Genomic DNA, 20,611 nt, shown 5'->3' with positions numbered 1-20,611 from the left:
CCTTTTCCCTGGTTGGCTACAAGGACCAATGGGCCTCTCACTGAGTAACCCCAAACCATTCCAGATCCTTGGAGGGGGAGAAGATAGGGTTTAGACTTACCCAGTGAACCCAGCAAGGCCCAGAGGGAGCTGAGGATACCTTTTGATAGCTACATGGAACTGGTGGGGTGGGGCAGTGCTGGAGGCTTCATCAGGAGGGAATGAAGTCAGACCTGAGAAGGAACTTCCTGACTAAGCCATACTGGAGCCGGCTTTGAAAGGAAACTGGATCTTCTTGCTGGGCCCTGGGGAGCCCTGGCATTGGGGGAATGCTAAGACAAATGACAGCACATTCCTACCACCCTGCTTTCCTTTCCGATATGATAAAGACGGAGGTTGAGTCTTTGTTTCTCATAATTTTTGAGTTGGTAATTCAATCACATGGTTAAAAAACAAAACAATAGAAACATCTATTGTAAAGAGGCTCCCTCCTGCTCCCAAGGGCCTCTATCTCCCAGCCTTCCACAACAGGTAACCACCTGTGGTCTTTGTGCTCCTTTTGGAGCTCTTTCCGGCAAATTTGAATATGTTTTTTCTTCATTCCCCCCTTTTTTTAATACATAAGGTAGCCTATTATACAAGCTATTCAGCCCTCTTTTCACTTTGTACACCTTGGAGGTCTTTCCGTCCCTGTTTATGAAGTTTTCGCATTCTTGTTAACACCTACACAGTATTCCATCGAATAGATGTACATATCATCTTTTCTTTAACCAGAGTGGTATGTGGGAATCTTTAGGTACAACACAGTGTTAGTCGCTCAGTCATGTCCAACTCTTTGCGACCCCATGGACTACGGCCCATCAGGCTCCTCTGTCCATGGGATTCTCCACAAGAATACTGGAATGGGTTGCCATTTCCTTTGCCACAGAGTGGCAGTTTTTACACCCCAATTTTTTGTATATGAGAAACTGACATCTGAGAAATAACCAAGGGCACTCAGACTAGAATCCTGGCCCCTTGACTCCCAGTCCAGTGCCCTTCCAGAGGACCCCAAGTCCTTCTTCCAAGCCAGAAAGAAGGTTTGGGGCTAAACTTTGCCCCCTCATCCGATGACACCTCTCTACCTGGTCCCTCTGGGTTTGGAGACGTCTCCCCAGCCCCAGCTCCTGCTGTCCCCCTCTGGGCTCAGAAAGCAGACTCTGCCCCTTTCCTCAGGAAAGGGGGAAGCCTTACCTTCATGTCACCAGTCCCTTCTAACCCTCAAGGGCTGTGTCCACCCACGACTTTGGAGACCCAGCTGGTTCCTGGGCTGTAGACTGACCAGTCTCCTTCTTCTTTGTCCCAGCAATGTGCACCAGGAGTCACTGGTTCCTTAAATGTCTGGCCCCCTGGGGGTGACTCCTTACTCAGGCTCCACAGCTGCCCCAGCCAGCTGGCTCACTGCTTTGGGGGGTAGCTGGGGCCAGGGCTGGAGGAAGTGCAGGGGTCTGGGCAGGCAGGTGGCCGAGCGTGGTGGTCCTGGGGTACTTTTTCTGTTCCTTTGTGCAGAGGTTTGGGTTCTCACTGCTGCTGGGTGGGACCTCTCTGAGCTGAGGGGGCTCAGGGTAATGTGTGTGTCCAATAGGCTTGGGGAGCAAAGCAACAGGTCTGTGTTTTCCAGGGACCAGGAGCAGGTGAATGGGGGAGTCCAGGGAGCACCGTTCATGCCGTGCTCTGCACTTGGTGCCTGCACAACCTGAGTGGCCTCACGGGGCCACCCCCAGGAGAGAAGGGGAAATGTTAGCTCTTCCTCCCCATCTCACTCTTGCTGCTCAACCCCCTGATCTGGGCGGAGGGGTAGGAGGGCCCATCCTCTTGTTGGAGAGTAGTTGGAGGGCAGGCCCCCTTCTCTGGGACCTCTGTCTAAGCCACTCCCCTGTTCTTTCCTCATTGTCTGCAGTAAATCTGCAGCCCAGACCCTTGACCAGCCCACTCAGGGCTCTGCGACCTTGTAAGGACCTGCTCGTTGGTCAACAGTCCTGCCCTGGCCTCCCTCTTGCTCTGGGGTGACCCACCCGTCAGCAAGGGCAGGACAGCTACGTTTGCTGCATCCCTGGGGGCTGGGGTAAGAATAGAGTGGGAGTGTCTGGAAGGCACAGGATCTTGGTCTAGGGGCAGATTTTCCAGGTTCCTTGGGCGGGACTGCTGTCAGCCCAGGCCTTGCAAGGCAAATTGCTGGGCTGCAGCTGCTGTTGTGACCTGCAGGGCAAATAAGTGGGCTGGTCAACAGGGAGGGGCCTGTGTAGTCTGAAGGTCCCCCTGCTCTGACCTTGGCATCTCTGGCCCTCTGTCGAAACTGATGGCCTGCCAGCCACTTTTCCTTCTATGAAAGCTTCCAACATCTGTCCCTGTGGCTTTGCAGGGCCCCTGGCTTCTGGCTGGGTGCGAGGGTGCAGGTATATGAGAATTATGGTCAGTGGACTTTGGAATTTCAAATCTGGATTCACGCCATCTCCCAACCTACACAAGGGGGCACTAGGGATCTCAAAGGCCTGGGTGTGTGTGAGTGTGTCTGTGTGCGCATGCGCATCTGTATTAGTAGGCGGGGCAATAAGATGGGGGTACAGGGAGGCAGGAAGTAGAGGGGAGAGGCAATTACACAGACCCAGGAGGCTAGTTTTGCTCAAAATGCTCCATTTATTGCTCTATTCAATGACCATGAGCAAATTATAAAAAGACACCAAATGTCTCTGTCTGCCATGGAATAAATATTCAAAGTCACCAATAAAAACACGTGGCTCCAAGATAACACATGTTGCCAAAGAGTCATGCACGCCCTGCTGACGGGCTCTCAACACACGCATGAACACAGGACACACGCAGAGCTACACACGGCAAGACTTCTGGGAGGGGTTTCCCACAGCGACACAGAAAAATGCTTCACACGGATCTGGGGCCGAGTTCCCACCCTACCCTCAGAGCTTCCCGTCTCCCACTGGCCCAGGCCCCCTGGGTTCATTCTCCCCTATGTGCCCCCTTTCTCACCACTGCCCCACAGGCTAGTCACTGCCTGCTGAGGGCGTCTGATACCTGGGGGTCCCCCTGGATGCGATCCTCCTCCCCCACCCCCATCCAGAGATCTCTCCCCAGCTGCGATCTTCCTGCCAACCCCTCAGGGCTTTCCTGTGCCTGACTTCCGGGGTCTTCAGGCCCTTCCTTCCCATCCTGGTTCCAGGAACTAGGGGCAAAGTGCAACCTGTCTGCTGGGAGAAGCGGGCTGGGGGCCTGAGGCAGGCACCCGTGCCAGGGCCCCTGGGGGGCTGGAGCTCACAACCCCTCTCCTGGGCTGAGGAGACACAGTGTTCGGTACAGACAGCAGAGACGATGGACAGACAGAACACGCTGCGGCAGGACACGTGGAGTTGCGGCAGGGAAACGTTTTGGATCAAGTAGCAGTGGAACCATCGTTAAAAACTGAGGCCCCAGGTCACGCGGTTTGGGTCAGGCCCTGGGGCCCCAGGCCTGGCCTGGCACACCCCTCCCCCACCCTCCCCACTCCCCAGTATGTACAGTAGGAAGAGCTATGTTGTGGGGGCAGGGGTCCGGCCGAGGCAGCGGGGGAGGGGGAGCAAACTGAAGAGAGGAAGCGGGAGGGACGGGGAGCAGGCCGGGACCTGAGGCAGGGCCCTGGGTGTGGCTGCGAGGAGGGCCCCAACTCAGGCTGGGAGGTACCAGAGGACCTCGGGGAGGCGTGTGGTCACTCCGGGGACTGGCGGGACAGCTGCTTCTCGTAGAGGCTCATGACGTGGTGCACGAACTGGTACTGCTCGCACGTCTGGATCATACCGCCCCTACCCGACAGATGAAGGGGCCGGGTCATGGAAGAACGGCTGCGGAGCCGCCCCCAGACCCACAGAGTGCCAGTCCTCTGGGAGGCACATCAGGACCTCTGTGCAGCTTAGAGAGGTCAGCCTTGGCCAGCCAGCCACTTCCACCTGCCCTTCCTGTCCCTCCTGGCTCTGGCATTCACAGCGGGGACAGAGGTGGCATGACCCTCCACTCTCAGCCTCTGCCCCCGTGTCCACCAGCTCTGTCCCTCTCCCCTCTGCATCCCAGCTACCAACTGCCTGGATCTGGGTTCTCCACCCATCTGTCCACAGGTCGGTCCCCGTGGGGTGTGTCCCCCTAACCTTCACCCTATGCACAGGTCAGGCTCTCTCTGCTGCCCTCTCCCCCGCTCCCCAGCTCCCCATGGGCCCCACCCTCAGCTGACCTGTCCTGACGGAGCTGGCATGTGGTCTTCAGGATGTCCACCACGCCCTCGTGCCGCAGCTGCTGGCAGCAGATGCTGGTGGCGATGAAGCAGCCGGTCCTCCCAATCCCTGCGCTGAGGGCCCAGGGCACGGGGGTGAGGGGTGGGGCCGCCGGGGAGCCCCGCCCCGCCCCAGTGGGTGTCTGGGAGGACCCACCTGCAGTGCACCACGATGGGGGCGCAGCGGGGCCCCTCCTGCTGGGCCGCCTCCTCCACCTCCCGCACCAGGTGCAGGAGTGGGGGCGCGCGGTCTGGGGTCTTCTGGTCGGGCCAGGACGTGAACCAGTAATGCTTCAGGCCTCGCTCTTCTGTCCCGCTCTGTCCAGGAGACAGAGGCCCACCCCAGATACACGTGAACTGAGCCCAGCAACCAGCCCAGAGATAGAGATGGGAAGGGAGAAGGAAACACAGGAGGGAGGCCACAGGGAGTGGGACCTCGGACCTCTGCCATCTACCCCGTACAGCCCAGTGGCAGCAGCCAGAGACCCGAGGCCAGCTGGGCAGTGGGGACTGGTGAGTAGCGTCAGCACTGGTCTTCACATGGGTTTTGCCCTAGTGACTCCAGGATCTTCCAAGAGAGGTGAAGAGCCCCTTCTCCATTTCACTCCTGTCTCCTGGTTGCCCCTTCACAGATAGCCCAGTCACCCCCACAAGAGCCCTGGGACCCTTCCTCTTGCCTCAATATACTTTCCTGCCCACGAGTACCCCTGGTCCCCCCCAGCCAGTGTCCCAGTGCTATCCTCTCCACCACCACCTTCACTTTGTTCTCTCGACTGTGTGGGGGCCCTCCCCTCCTCCTCTCTGATCGCCCAGATCCACAGTGGTCCAGAAGGCCTGTCTACAGCCCATCCTGTTCTACCGCTCAGAACGCTCTGATAGCTCTTGTTGCTCTAAAACTCAAACACACCCTCCCCACTCTTCATTTGGGCAAACAAGACACACGGTACAGCGTCTATCTCTCCAAGCCCAAGTCCTCCTGTGAACTTGTACTTGATGCCTTTGCACTCCAAATGGTTTGTAGATCAAACCTCTGCTTCCCCCATTCCCTGTACATTTATACACAGAGCTGTTCTATCTTCTGTGCCCTTACTTTTAGTTTCCCTTTGTCTGGAATGCTTTCTCTACATGTCTGCCCCCCAGCCAACTCTTATCCTTCGGAACCCCATTCAGCACCACCACTTCCAGGAAGCCCTCCCTGAGCACCCTAGCTGACAACATGTCCTTCTTCTCTGCTTTTACTTATTTCTAGGTCAGTACTTACCATTTTATAGATGCTCCTTGAGGAGAGAGTCCAGGCTTTGGACAGCTCTGTGTTTTCCCAGTACCCAACCCAGAACCAGGCTCAGGGCAGGTGCTTGTAAAGGTTACGGACAAAAGTAAATGCCCAGTGGTCCCTGACCAGTCTCACAGCACTGAGAAGATGTGGCAGCCCCAGCCTCTCTTTCAGGGGAAAAAGGAAGCTGCTCCATGGGCTACCACAGCCTCTATCCTCCACCTCTGAAATGCCCTCGAGCAAGCCTACATCCTGGAAATGCTTACTGGGCACTGCCCTCGAGGGGCTGACTTCTCCTTGACACGCCGGTTTTCACCTTCTCCAGTGGGAGGGGGCAGCTCAGAGGAACAAGTCTCACGCCCTTGACACCCTATTCAGACCCTGTGGCTGCCAGCATCAGTGGACCTCCCTGACTGTTTCTGGATAGGATGTCAGCTTCTGGCACCTAGGCCTCCTCTTCCAGACTTTGGGATAATTACAGTGGTACCACTTTCCCCAAACAGGGTTCACAAAGATTTCTCAAAAGCAGAATGCACTGATTTTCTTGACTCCAAAGGAACAATCTCCCCTATTATGCTGAGCCTGGAAGAAGCACAATCTTCAGGGTGGGAGGATACTTCCCCACACTCTTCTGGGCTGTTCTGTACTGCTCGTAATTTTTATGTCCTCTTCTCTTTTTCCTGTAACCACAACCTCCCTGTGCTACCCAAATGCAGCAAAAAGCGCCTGTCCTCTAGTGGACAGATTCGGTACTACAGGTTGGAAGCCCAGCATCCCAGGTGAAGGGATGTTTCCAGGCAGAATATGGAAGCTGCTGAAGCCCCCTCTTCCAGACAGTCTTGGCCTTGAGTACATTTGAAGCCGAGCTGGAAGACATTATGAACGACAGTGTGGATGGACAGACGCCAGTGATAAGAAATGCACTGAGAATTTGGTCCTGCCTCTGATGTGCAAGATGACTCACCCCTTCTTCCCCTCATCCCTGCTCATCAGGAAAGCCTGGAGTGACACATGCCTTAATTTCAGCTATTTTGGCCTCTGGGACCCTGTTGGCTGTGGAGTGCCCCCTCCTCCCAGCCCAGCCCAGCCCAACCCCAGGCCTCACCCTGAGGGCAATGAGCCGAAGCCGGTAATCCTCAGTGTGGATGACTTTCCGCACGGTGATCTCCACGCCATCGTATACCACCTGCTCCTCCGGCCAATACTCGGTGCACTTCTGCAGGGGCCCAGATCAGGCTGAGATACTCCCAGCGCCCCGACCACGCCCTCCCCAGTGCCTGTCCCGGGCCAGTGGGGAGACAGACAACGGGGCAGTAGGTTTGCAGTTAAGAGAGCTCAAATCTCAGCTTCTCATTTGTTAAGTTACTTCCCTTTTCTGAGTGTCAGTTTCCTCATCTGGGAAAATGGAAGTAATACTCAGTTTGAAGGACCTTCATGGGACTTCAGTTAAATGGGCTGTGATGAGTATGGAAGTAGCCAGCATCAGCCCTGGCAGGCTGGGCGGCAGCGGAGCAGCGTGTTTAAGATCCTGAGCACTGGAGGTGGAGAGGCCAGCTCCAGGCCCTGCCTCTGACTATTTGTGTGGCTCTGAGTAACTGACTTAACCTCTCTGAGCCTCACATTTCCTTCCCTGGGCAAGGCAGCGAGGTGAACATACCAACCTCCCAAGATTGCTGAAAGGATTAACACGGAAATAAGATGCTTGGCACGGGGCACCAAGCAGCAGACACCTGGTGAGGTCCAGAGGGGCCTACCTCGTTCATCTCCTCGATGTTGGTGATCATGACAATGATGGGCGTGTGCTCCTGCCACACCATACGCCAGAAGTCGCCGACCGTGCTGACGATGGGTCCCTGAGTGGCGATGTACACCTTCTCTTCCCCACCATAGCCCTGTGACCAGCCAAGTCCAGGCCATCAGGGTCACTTGTTGGGCTCTCGGGGCCCATTTCCCCCACTCAGCCTCTTCCCCGGGGGCTGGCAGGAACCGGACGGACTTAGGGACAAGCCTAGTGGATGGACCCCATTGACCCGGGCCTCCCTTTTAGGGAGAGACTGTTGGGATGGGGTTACATACCCGAATGTAGTTGGCGTTGATGTAGGAACTCAGAGGGTCGTCAGGGTCTGGTGAGGTCAGACACACTCTGCTGTGAGGGTCTGAGGTAGTGGAGACAGGTGAGGCTGGGATTTGAATGTGCAATCCCTCTTGTGTGGGCCCACCTTCTCTGGCCCATGTCAGGGCACCTACATTTCTTCTGGGACGGGAGGTTCCTTCTTCCCTTGCCAGAAGCAAAACACTGACCCATCCCTGTGGCCCATTCAGGAAGGTGAGGACCCAGGCTGAAGAGAATGGTACAGGGAGGCCTTGGCTCTCTCCCTCTGTAGGATCCAGGCCACCTTTGCCTGCATCCCTTAAGCTGCCTGGTCCTCTCTGTGCTTCATGTTCTGGGGAGGAGACAGCTCAGACAGTAAGAAATTCCCTAAGGGATACATCCTAGCCAGCAGGACCAGCAAGAGTTTGAGTATACATTGTCCCCAACCTGCTGTGTAAGCTTGTAAAGCACATGGCCTTTTTAAGCCTGTTTTCCGAGCTGTAATATGGGGGTAAAGATGCCTAGTTCCTCGGATTGTTGGGAAGACAATTGAGAAAACAGATGGGAAGTGCTATGTTAATTGTAAAGCACGTTATAGCCAAGATTTGGGTAGGATGCCAGGGGAGAGTATCACAATGAAAGGACTAAAGTCTTCTGAGCCTGAGATGAGACGACACACACGTCCATAAGGGTTCACCCCCACCCCAATCTAGTCACCTGTCAAATCCCAGAGCAGCAGATTCTCACTGCGTCATGCTCTGCCTCCTAGAGCCTCCCTGAATTGATTCAGTCTGTCCTGGAAACTCACAGAGGCTGGGACTGAGCCAGGAGGTTGGGGGGGCTGGGGGCCTGGGTTCTGGGCTCTGTTCAGCTTTGTCGCCAGCTTGCATCTCCTCCCTTCTTTGGCCCCCAGGGTCTTTCCTGTGGAAGGAGGGTTGGACTAAAGGCCCTGCCCGTGTGCCCCGTACAGGGCTCTCAAAGACTGCATCAGCGGTCAGGAGTCTACACCGCCCACCAGCGAGCCTGGGTTCAAGTCCTGGTGGTGTCAGTGCAGGCCATTCACTGAGTACCCCTGTGCCTCCTCCGTAAACTGGGAACATTCCTTCCGTCACAACCTCACTCATCCTGTCAGGGTTCAAGAGTGGCTGTTCATAATGAGTCCTCAGACCCATAACTTAGGCCAGCACCCAGTCACTATAGAGCAAGTTGGTGCTGCTATTGATATCACTGCAAGTATAAATTAAATCAATTTCTAAATTAACAGGTCAAAGGAGGATCCCAAACCTGGAATATGAAATGGAAAGGGATACCCACAGAACTCCCCTCGCCAGCCCTTTCATGCCCTGGCCCAAGTGCCTGAGGTTTGGGCAGGTGATTTGTGGAGGGGAAGGTGGGGGTGAGGCAGCTCTTGTGGCGAGGGGTGTGGAAGAGAGTCAGGTATGGGGAAGGGCGAGGGTGAACGGAAGGGGGCTCTGTGTGACCGGGGGAGAGGAATGGGCAGCCCTGCATGGGCCCTCTCCCTCCCCTCATGGTACCCAGATTGGGATCCAGAAGTAGCCTCTGAATGAACGAGAAAGCAAGCCTCGGGGTGTCCTTGATCCAAGAGGGGCCTCTACCACCCACCCCAGTTCAGTCTCTGAGGGCACAGGGTCAATTCTTGCTGGCTGCAGTGAAGATTCTCTGTTGGGCTCGGGGGCTGCAGGCATAGGGTATGGCTGGAGGCTGGATTACTCTCAGGAATCCAGTGGGGACCAGATGGAGCGATGGCCTGGCTTTCATACTCCCCCGGTGGCTATTCTGAGTGGCCGGCAAAGTCCGAGACTGTGGGGTACCTGAAGCCCTCCTTTCAGGTAGGGCTTGGTGGGTGGAGGGGGGAGCAAGAGGAGGGAAGAGGTGAGCAACCCCAAATCTTGGCCTTAAATGGTGCTTTGTCTAACTGGAACTACCTAGACTCTGTGTAACCATAGCAACCACAAGTCGATATTCTAAAAGTTAAAAATAAGTCATGACATCTTACATGTTGTTGGAGATGCTGATGGCAAAACTGCTTTTTTAAAGCCTCCTTACTCCATAAACTGAGTGAAGTAGGTTTGTGGGGATTTGGTTTCAATAAGTCACCCCCCAAGCTAGCCCTAGGGCCTTGGGCCAGAACTTGGCAGGGGTGACACGCAGACAGGGGCCTGATGAAAGTTACCTGAAAATGACATCCCAGGCTAAAAGAGGAATATCAGGTTACCTGGTCTAACCACCCGCAAAGGGGGAAAATCCCTATGAAACCTTCCAGGGGGACCACTCATGCATTCTAGCTTGAATACCCTAGCCAATGGGGAGTTTCCTACCTGACAGGCAGCTTGCTCCCTTTTGAGGTGGCTCTGCCTGTTAGAGGATTCATAATCTAGCCAAAGTGAACTCCAGGTAGACAAAAGAGCTCAATTTTGAGGTTACAGAGGCCTAGTTTCAAACTTGGTTCTGTACGTCTTAGCTGTGTGACAGTGGATGAGCTACTTAACCTCTCTGAGCCTTAATGTCCTCTCTTTAAAACCTGTCCACTCTGAAGAGACCAGGGATGTGCCCACAATTTTCAGCCACCATGCCCTGTCTAGGAGCTGCTGTTATTGTTCCCCTTTTTCTCTGGGTTTCCACAGAGCCCAGCACAATGCTTGTCCAGGGCAAAGATCTGGAGAGTGCCGTATGAAGGAACCAAGAGCCCTCTGCCCTCTAAAGGGGGTGTTTCCCTTCACCGCGCACCCCCACCTTCCATCCCTTTGCCTGGCGACCCTGGAGGCCCATGCTGGAGTTAAGGGCTCGGGCCTCAGGGTTTAAGGGCACCCAGGTGAGGGGCAGCCGAGTACTCACTGGGAAGGATGGTTTTATATCGGTTCTTCCGCACCAGCCCAGGGATGTCATATTCTTTCGGATCCACAAAATTCATGGGGATTTCCTGTAGGAGGAAGGCACAGGGTTGAGAGCAGCTGTGGGCTGGCTTGATGCATGCATTCATTCAACAAACATCGACTATTAAATGAGTGAGGGCACATGAAAAGCGTCCAGAGCAGTCCTGGCACATGCTGAGTGCATAATGAATGTTAGCACCACCACTGTTTATGGAGGGCCAGCCTGGCACAGAGTCAGCACTCAGTGAACGCTGGATGAACAGAGAAGAAGTGACCTGGCTAATCACCACCTTCATCTACACCCTGCGCATCGAGTGGCTTTGCTGACTCACGTTCCTGCCCCAGGTAGGTGCCCCGCTCAGGGCCTTGGGTCGTGCTGCTTGCCTGGTAGTAACATCCATTCCATCCTCATCTTCTCATGCCCTGCTGTGCACCGTAAATGACACCTCCTCCAAGAAGCCTTCCCTGATTCTCCAGCAGGGAGGCAACCTCGTTCTGGGCCTTCCCAGAGTTGTATTTGCACCTCTCAATCACTCTGCATGTCAAGAGCGCCAAGTCTGAACTTTTCTGCCTGGAATGTGAGGTCTTCTTGGAGCTGGCCTTTCTTTACCACCAGCTGCTCTCAAAACCCCCACCCTCCAGTTGCGCCCATCTCTTCCCTGTAGTTAATCTCTCAGTCTCCGGCTAGCCTCCACGTCTGAGTTCGCGGCACTCCACTTGCGGGGAGCACTGGTCGCATCCCTCTTCATCACCCTAATCCTTCTCAGCCTTTAAGGTTCTCTGCTGCCCCTCCCGCCAGGTCCTGTGGGATGACTCCTCGGTGACTGTCCTCTCGCACCCCTTCCTCTGTCTACACACTTTAGCACCCTTGCCATCTCTCACCATCATGAATCACAGTGTTCACTGTGGACACACTAAGAATGCACTTCGTACAAAGAGGATCACGAGACTCACTTTCTAGGTGGTTGTGAGAATCAGAAGAATAAAAAGCAGGTGCAGAAGTGCCCATGGGGTAGGTATGTGAGCATCCCTACTTCCTCTCTCTCTGGGCAAAACTGACAATGAACTATGAAACCGGAGATGACAAGGACATGCCACACACCCTTAAGGGGAGGTGTGGCCATGGGGACACATCCAGGCTGGGTAGCCCAGGAAGGCATCTTAAGGGCCTCCAGGGTGAGGGCTGATGACTGTGAAGGCGCGGGGAGGGGGTGGGCCGGGGGCCAAGTTTGAAGTGGGCAGTCCTGCGGGGATGGGGCCCTGAGTCTGGAAAAGGCGGCTGGGGCTGGCTCAACTCAGGTAAGGCAGGCTGGACCACATACTGGAGACTTTGGAGCCACCTCCATCAGAGGTGATGGAGGGCTGCCCAGAGAGGAGAGCCATCCAGTTCTGCTAGGGAGCAGGTGGCCTGGGGCAAGGGGAGCTGCGAGGGAGGCACGCAGGTTCCCCATCCCTCAGGCTTCTCCCAGGAGGGGCTCTCTCCAAATGCTCCTGGCTCTTGCCCATTCCTGCCCACACGGTGGGTGAGTTACCGGATGGTGTCTGATTGAGAAACTCGGCTTTGGGGCGCTAGCCCCTTACATCCTCCTCCGACCCTCCTGCTAAGAAAGAATTACAGGACACCCCCATGGGGTGAGGCTGGCAATGTACCAGCACTGCAGGAAAGTTGCTTCATTCTGGCGGTTGGTATTAGGAAGCTCACAACTGCTACATACGTAATCCTCGTGTTAACCCTAGCATTGGGACTTCGTTGCTGGTCCAGTGATAAAGAATCTGCCTTCCAATGAAGGGAACATGGGTTTGATCGCAGCTCAGGGAACTAATATCCTACATGCCTCCGGGCAACTAAGCCTGCGTGGCACAACTAGAGAAAGAAGCCTGTGGTCTGCAGCAAAGACTCAGAGCAGTCAAAATGGAAAAACAAAAAACAAACAAGAACAGAAGCTTATCTAGCCTTTATCAGCAAAAATAAAGGTGGTTTTGTGATCTTCTCTATCTTAGCTTTTAACTGGTTGAGTGCTCGGGCAGGTGAAACAGGGGGGTCATTTATAAGCCCCTCAAAGTCCAACAAGAGGCACTTGGAGGCTGCTGTTAGAGTCTGGAGGGGGAGGTAATTAGGACCACCCTAAGCTGGAGCCACAGAACTGGAGAGATTTCAAAGGAGGATGAACATTGTTTGGTGATGCCAGGTAAAAGGAGAGTGGGAAAACGGGAGAGTCAGAAGAGAAGGCTTTCGGGATTTGTCTGGCGGGCCAGTGGTTGGGATTCAGCACTTTCACTGCTGGGCCCCAGGTATAATCCCTGGTGCCACATAGTGTCACGCCCCACATCTCCAAATAGAGAAGAGAAAGCTGTCTAAGACTTTCGGAGGACAATCCTAGGTGATGATGACTTCAGAATGCCACAAACACCAATCACCTGATGGGCACTTTGCACACTTTCTGCATCTTTCGAATCCTTGCAACACCCCTGTTATCTTTATCCCCATTTTCCGGATGAGAAACTGAGGCCCAGAGAGGAAGCAGCTAGCCCAAGACAGTAGGAGAGGTGAGAATGAAATGATGTTCATCAGATGCTGAGTTTGGGGTACCCTGTTCCAAAGCCTTGCTCGGAGGACCAACTTGAGCATAAAGGGCTGGCCCCTGTGGGGGTGCTGGCACAGGGGGACTCACAAAGAATTCTGCCTGCAGCAGGAAGGGGTCCAGGGCCTTCTCGTGAAGCTCTTCGGCCTGGAGCACGCGGGAGGCGCTGAGTAGGTACTCTCGGGCTGACTCCTCACGGGGGGACATGAGATAGCCGAAGCCTTCCTCGTTGCAGCCCGGCGTGCACATGTCCAGGGTCAGGGAGACATTGGAGCCCCTCCTGGAAGGACCGGGAAGGGGGGCGGTGAGTATCAGGGGCAGGAAGGGCCATTAGCTGGGGGCCTTGGAGCAGGAGGATGAGGGAGCGGCAGATGGGGTGGGAACCTGATGGGTCCCAGGGAGAGGAGTGGGCATGATGTAACCCCAACACAGACAGCGTGAGGCTCAGCTCTAAGGCTTAAGCCTGCCACCCACTTCTGCCCCATGCAGCAGAGTAGCTAACTGCGTGTGGGCTTGGGCCCCAGTCCCAAAGATTCCATGTGAGGCCCCTCAATACAGTCCTTCCCTGCACTCTCCTGTGCCCCTGCCAGAGACAGCTCCCAGAGCCAGGGGAAGCTCACCGAGAGGGCACATGCCTGGGGCAGAGAAGCAGGGCTCCACCCTCAGTACCCCAGCCCCCAGGGCTGCAGCCTCCAAGGACATCTCATCCAGGAAAGGCTCAGGAAAGACGGGATCCCAGGGGTAGCACAGCTCAGCAAGGATGAGTGGACTGAGCAGACTCTGCTGTGTTCAGAGTCTAGTGGCCCATTACCCTCATTACCTAGAAAGGGAAACTGAGAGCCACAGAGGGGATAAGAATTGCCCAAGTACGTACAGTAAGGGGGTAGCAGAGCTGAAACAAAAACCTAGGTTTTCTGACTCCTCCTCCAGTGCTCTTTCCATGACATCATGTGGACAACACAACCCTGGTGGGATCTAGCTAACCCAGCCAGGCTCTGCAGAGGGTGTTGGCACCTCCCAACATGTGCTGTGTGGAACTCTACGAGACACTATGAAAGCAGGGTTCTGAGGTCGGATAACTTTGAGGAAGGCTACACACAACCCCTTGTCAATCTACAATGACTACAAGCATGTTAAAGGCTCCCAACAAGTCCTACAGTAAAGAAAGCTATCCGAGCCACAAGAGTTCTATGTGTGAGTGTGCACGTGTGCACACCTGTGCATGCCTACATGTCTGTGTGCAGTAACGTTTCTTAGTGTTCACTTTGGGGCATTCAGATCTACATGAATCAGACCTGAAGAGCACATGTCTGCATTGGTGGGGCTATGAGCTCAGCTCTGCCCTGGGCACTGAGTCAGTCAGGCGTCTGCCCTTCCGACAGGGAGCTAAGAGCTCCATGCACCTCTGCCGCACCCACCTCTCCTGCAGACCCATGGCTTTGACAGTCAGGGAGGTGGGGTCAGCCTCCAGCTTGATGTCCATCACGCAGTCAAACACAGGGGTCTCGGGGACGGGGTCCAGATCCAGGAAGTCATCCTCGACTTTCTCCTCCATCCACTCCGAGTAGGTGAAGGAAGGCTGACGGCTTACTGATTGGCGCCTGTCCTCGGGGGGCAGCGGGCTGGGTGGCTCTGGGGGAGTCCTCAGGAGGAGCCACACCTAGTTGGGGACATAACTGGCATCATGGACCATGCTGGCAGCAGCCCCCGGATGATGGCGTGCCCAGGGGCTTGAGCTCCCTGCCCCTCCATGTGTCTGAAGCAGGCTTGTTCTCCTGGGAACTGTCTGCAGAGTACCACCGCTCACCTAGATGGGAGGCTACCTAGATGACCTTCCGGCCCCCTCCTTCCCCAACCCTCAGGTTGTTATGCTTTGAAGCTTTGTTAGTGGGGTGGGGTGTTCCTACTCCGGTTTTCACACTGTCTCAGCTCCTTTCCCCAGCCAAGAACACTGCAAACCAATTTTGAGAAAGAAGGGGCCTCTCTCCACCCCAGCCTGGGCACATTGGTGGAAGACGACAGGTGCCCCTCCTCAGCCCTACCCACAACATCTAGTCTGTAGGTCAAAGGAGACAAGGTGGGGACTGGGTCTTGGAGTCACGGGAGGGGAGCAGCGAGGTCGGGTCAGGAGGAGCCTTACCAGGGTGGTGACGAGGATCACACAGAGAGAGACCAGCAGCAGACTGGGGATGTCCCAGGTCCCAGTGCCCAGCCAGGCCTGGGGAACATCAGACAAACAGCTCAGGGTGATGCGGGTGGGGGGTGGGGGCGCGTTCTCATCTATTTCAGCACGGGTAAGACTGAGGCTCTGAGAACTTTGTGCCTGGTTCTGGGGAGGGGACAGGAAGAAGCCTTTCAGGGTGATCATCTGAACTCAAAGAAGCCCCAGGCAGGGGCTGGTGGGGCTGGAGGCCCCCAAGCGCTCCCTCCTACCCTGTGGCTCCCTGGAGCTTACTCACCGCGGGTCCCAGCCGCTCCAGGAACGTGAGCGCAGAGGAGACGACGTCTGTGGTGTTCTGTGTCCAGATGGGGCCAAAGCCGCTGAGCCAGAGCATCCCACAGGCGAGCTGGGGTGGCCGGGGCCAGCGCACTGAGTTCGGAGTCTGGCCTCCTTGCCCCCATATCTCCCCGTTCCCCCACCCTCAAGAGTTCACCTGGAGCCTCAACCTACCGCCTACCCCGCCTGCGCCCCCACCAAGGTCCGGACTGTGCAACGAAGGCCAAGGGCATAGGACTTTGCCTGGAGAAAATCTGACTTAAGGGAGCCTTCGCAGAGGGGAGCCCACCACCCCACCAGGTATACACATCACAGGGAGAGTCTCCTGGAGGTGCCTGCAGAGACAGGAAGTCCTCAGAAGGATGCCCGCAGGACCATGGGGGGCTGGGGGCCGGGCCTGCATCCCTGCTTCTGAGCTCAGCGCATGAGGGGCTCAGCCCTCAAGGCTGTGGCTTGGAACTCCAGCCTTCTCTCACGCCAGCCGGATGGCCGCAGGCACGAGGGACGCCGGGAAGGCCCCTCACTCCTCTGTGTCCCCAGGCGGCCATCTTGGGGAGGAAGTGGAAGCCATCCCTCAACCCGCCCTCCCTCCAGGCCCGGCGAGGCCTGTGATGTCCTTACCAGGAACTGGGAGGCAGCCAACAGGCACAGGCTGCTTCTGGCGGTGAGGGAGTGGCTCCCAGCGCCTCGAGGTGGCGGCTTCTGAGCTGGCTCCAAGGGCGGAGAAGCAGGTGGGGGTGGTGGCATCTCTCTCTGTGAGGCCGCGGGCCCCTCGGCCTGGTCCAGCGCCTCCATCCCTACCGGCTGGCGGACACCTGCGGAAGGTGACAACGTGGCCGGTGACCCGGGCCCTGCCGACCCTGCGGGCTGCTCCTTCTGGGGTTGCCGTGGCTTCCTCTCAATCCAAGATCAGTCAGCCTGGCTCCACTTCCAGCAGTCACCCTCGACTAGCAAAGCAATATTCACCTACCTTCGTCAGAAAGAGCTAAGTGTGGGTGGACAAATTATTTCTCTTTTATTTCTCCAGTAACAGAGTTAAAATGGCAGGAGGTTTTTCAGGGAGTTAACATTGTGGTGTTTACGCAGCTTCATTCTGTTCCCATTTCTTAAGGAAACAAAAAACAACCACCTCAAACTCAATTAAAAGAGAGAGAGACGGAAAAAAAGGCACAGCGTAACCAGGCCGTGACCCTGAACAGCTCACCCACGCCTGCCCTCCCGATTTTTGTCTCTCATTCTCTGTATCCTGACTTGACAAGGTCACAGCCACATGCCCCTGCCCCACCTTGAGACACCACACTAGGGGAGTGGGGGTGGTCAGGAGGCAGTGGAGCAAAACCTTGGGGTAGCAGAGCTGATGTCAAATGTCTGGGATCCAGTTCTGGGTCTGTCCCTGGCTGTGTGACCTTGGCAGAGTCGCCCCCTCCTCTCTGGACCTGTTTCCACACCTCAAAAGCGGGGGCTAAGCTCCTCCCTTGGCTTTCTGTGTTTCAGGGAGCCCTGGCGTTTTTCTCGGGTGACCCAGCTATGACCAGGTGCTCTGAGTTCCCATACCCAAGCCTCAGCCATGGAAGCTGTTCGGTCGCATTCCGTATAGTGGGTATCCTCTAAGATCATCTCAACACAAGGCCCAACACTAAACAAGTCTGAACAGCACTGGGCTAGAGCTGAGGCCCCAGTGGAGTGGGGGATTCCAGCAGCACCACCTTACTGAACTCCCCATCCAAACTGACGCCGTAGTCTATTGCCAAGAAGAGAGGGACCATGGGACTTCCCTGGCAGTGGTCCAGTGGTTAAGACTGTTTCCAATGCAGGGGGCGTGAGTTCAATCCCTGGTCAGGGAACTAAGATCCCACGTGCCATGTGGTGGTGTGGCAGAAAAGAGAGAGAGAGAGAGAGAGAGGGACCAGCAAAACAGATGTGTATAGCTTGACAGTGAGGGGTTGGGACAGTTCACATATTATGTATATGGGACAATAGACTCCTTTTCTGGATGGGGGACTTGGAATAGTCATAGCCAAGACACCACGTCTGCATGCTCGATTGCTTACGTGACAAATACTTACTGAGCCTCTCCCACTGCCTGGATCAACAGTGTGGAGCAGAGCGCTGGGTCCTGGAGATGCCTGAACTTCTGTGCCAGTATTTCCCTCTCTTCCCAGGGAAAGAGCCTACCCACTGTGTTTTGAGTATCCTGTCCTCTCTGCCAGGATCATCCCTCCAACATCCTGCTCCCCTCACCTGCCTCCAAAACACTTTGCCAAGTTAACTCCTACTCATCCTGTAGAACTCCATCATTTGTCTCCTAAAGCAGGTCCTCCCCGTCATACACACCTGGCAACCCACGTCTCTCCTTCATACGGCCAGCAAAATAATACACTTGGAACATAGGCCTGCTCTGAGTGCTTTGCGCATGTTAATCTATTCACTCTTCATGGTACCCTATGAAGTTGGCACTCCTGTGATCCTCATTTTACAGAAGAGGACGATGAGGTGCAGAGAGGCTAATAAGTGGTGGGTTTGAACTAAGCCACCTGGACAGGGATTTGATTTAGGTCATACCTGAATGGTCTAGTGGGTTTCCCTACTTTCTTCAATTTAAGTCAGAATTTGGCAATAAGGAGTTCATGATCTGAGCCACAGTCAGCTCCTGGTCTTGTTTTTGCTGACTGTATAATGTTTCTCCATCTTTGGCTGCAAAGAATATAATCAATCTGATTACGGTATTGACCATCTGGTGATGTCCACGTGTAGAATTTTGTGTTGTTGGAAGAGGGTGTTTGCTATAACCAGTGCATTCTCTTGGCAAAACTCTGTTGGCCTTTGCCCTGTTTTATTTTGTACTTCAAGGGCAAATATGTCTGTTATTCCAGGTAGCTCTTAAATTCCTACTTTTGCATTCTAGTCCCCTATTATGAAAATGACATCCTTTTTGGGTGTTAGTTCTAGAAGGTATTGTAGGTCTTCACAGAAATGTTCAAACTTTGGCTTCTTCGGTGTTACTGGTTGGGGTATAGACTAGGATTACTGTGATATTGAATGGTTTGCCTTGGAAATGAACAGAGATTATCCTGTCATTCTTTTTTTTAATCCTGTCATTTTTGAGACTGCACCCAAGTACTGCATTTCAGACTCTTTTGTTAACTATGAGGGCTACTCCATTTCTTCTAAGGGACTCTTGGCCACAGTAGTAGATATAATGGTCATCTGAATTAAATTCACCCATTTCAGTCCATTTTAGTTCACTGATTCCTAAAATGTTAATGTTCACTCTTGCCATCTCCTGTTTGACCACTTCTAATTTACCTTGATTCATGGACCAAACATTCCAGGTTCCTATGCAATACTGTTTTTTATAGCATTACATTTTACTTCCATCACCAGTCATATCCACAACTGGGCGATGTTTTTGCTTTGGTTCTGTCTCTTCATTCTTTCTGGAGTTATTTCTCCACTCTTCTCCAGTAGCATATTGGAGAAGAGCATACCAACCTGGGGAGTTCATCTTCATATATTTTTGCCTTTCCATACTGTTCATGAGGTTCTCAAGGCAAGAATCCTGAAGTGGTTCACCATGCCCTTCTCCAGTGCAATAATACATAATGGTTTTTATGTGTTCAAATTTATAATGTTAGTATAGTACCTAGCATAGAACTAAAACAAATAATAGGTTTCTAATATCTATTGATTGATTGTAGTTAAGAAGAATTAGCTACAGTACGTGAACTGTGAACTTCCAGATGTTCAATCTGGATTTAGAAAAGGCAAGGAACCAGAGATTAAATTGTCAACAGCTGTTGGACGGTCAAAAAAGCAAGAGAATTCCAGAAAAACATCTACTTCTGCTTTATTGATTACACCAAAGTCTTTGACTGTGTAGATCACAACAAACTGTGGAAAATTCTCCAAGAGATGGGAATACCAGACGACCTTACCTGTCAACTGAGAAATCTGTATGCAGGTCAAGAAGCAACAGTTAGAACCAGGGAACAACAGACTGGTTCCAAATTGGGAAAGGAGTAATGTCAAAGCTGTATATTGTCACCCTGCTTATTTAACTTATATGCAAAGTACATCATGTGAAATGCTGGGCTGGATGAAGCACAAGCTGGAATCAAGACTGCAGGAAGAAATAAAAATAACCTCATATATGCAGATGATACCACCCTTATGAAAGGAATCAAAGCAATAAAGAGCCTCTTGATGAAAGTGAAAGAGGAGAGTGAAAAAGCTGGCTTAAAACTCAACAGTCAAAAAACTAAGATCATGGCAACTAGTCCCATCACTTCATGGCAAATAGATGGGGGAAACAATGGAAACAGTGAGATAATTTATTTTCGGGGCTCCAAAATCACTGCAGATGGTGACAGCAGCCATGAAATTAAAAGATGCTTGCTCTTTGGAAGAAAAACTATGACCAATCTAGACAGCATATTAAAAAACAAAGATGTTACTTTGCCAACAGACGCCCGTCTAGTCAAGGCTATGGTTTTTCCAGTAGTCATGTATGGATGTGAGAGCTGGACCATAAAAAAGCTGAGTGCTGAAGAATCGATGCTTTTGAACTGTGGTGTTGGAGAAGACTCTTGAGAGTCTCTTGGACTGCAAGGAGATCCAACCAGTCCATCCTAAAGGAAATCAGCCCTGAATATTCACTGGAAGGACTGATGCTGAAGCTGAGACTCCAATACTTTGACCATCTGATGCAAAGAATTGACTCACTGGAAAAGACCCCGATATTGGGAAAGACTGAAGGTGGGAGGAGAAGGGGACGACAGAGGATGAGATGGTTGGATGGCATCACCAACTCGATGGACATGAATTTGAGAAAGCTCCGGGGCTTGGTGATGGACAGGGAGGCCTGGCGTGCTGCAGTCCATGGGATCGCAGAGTTGGACATGACTGAGTGACTGAACTGAAACTGGACAGGCCCTTGAACTACATTACACTCCCTACAGTGTGTCCAAATTATTTGTTGAATATATCATCTTTGCCAGTTCTCT

The 20,611-nt window shown here is 53.7% G+C and overlaps 1 protein-coding gene across 1 annotated transcript in view; it reads right to left on the bottom strand.

Moving 5' to 3' along the window:
* Positions 1–3,715: 3,715 nt before the first annotated feature.
* Positions 3,716–20,611, bottom strand: part of PTPN5 (protein tyrosine phosphatase non-receptor type 5) — a 56,796-nt gene continuing 39,900 nt past the window's right edge. Inside the window, exons 3-14 of the mRNA XM_052662392.1 lie at positions 16,230–16,423; positions 15,571–15,678; positions 15,252–15,329; positions 14,530–14,771; positions 13,202–13,391; positions 10,492–10,576; positions 7,620–7,699; positions 7,298–7,435; positions 6,649–6,759; positions 4,428–4,588; positions 4,232–4,345; positions 3,716–3,809 (exon numbers count right to left, since the gene is read on the bottom strand). Coding sequence (XP_052518352.1) covers positions 3,716–3,809; positions 4,232–4,345; positions 4,428–4,588; positions 6,649–6,759; positions 7,298–7,435; positions 7,620–7,699; positions 10,492–10,576; positions 13,202–13,391; positions 14,530–14,771; positions 15,252–15,329; positions 15,571–15,678; positions 16,230–16,423 — 1,595 coding nt within the window. The remainder of the gene's footprint in view (positions 3,810–4,231; positions 4,346–4,427; positions 4,589–6,648; positions 6,760–7,297; positions 7,436–7,619; positions 7,700–10,491; positions 10,577–13,201; positions 13,392–14,529; positions 14,772–15,251; positions 15,330–15,570; positions 15,679–16,229; positions 16,424–20,611) is intronic.

This window comes from Budorcas taxicolor, chromosome 25 (assembly GCF_023091745.1).
Source record: "Budorcas taxicolor isolate Tak-1 chromosome 25, Takin1.1, whole genome shotgun sequence".
NCBI lineage: Eukaryota > Metazoa > Chordata > Mammalia > Artiodactyla > Bovidae > Budorcas > Budorcas taxicolor.
This window is presented reverse-complemented; position numbering and strand designations above follow the sequence as displayed.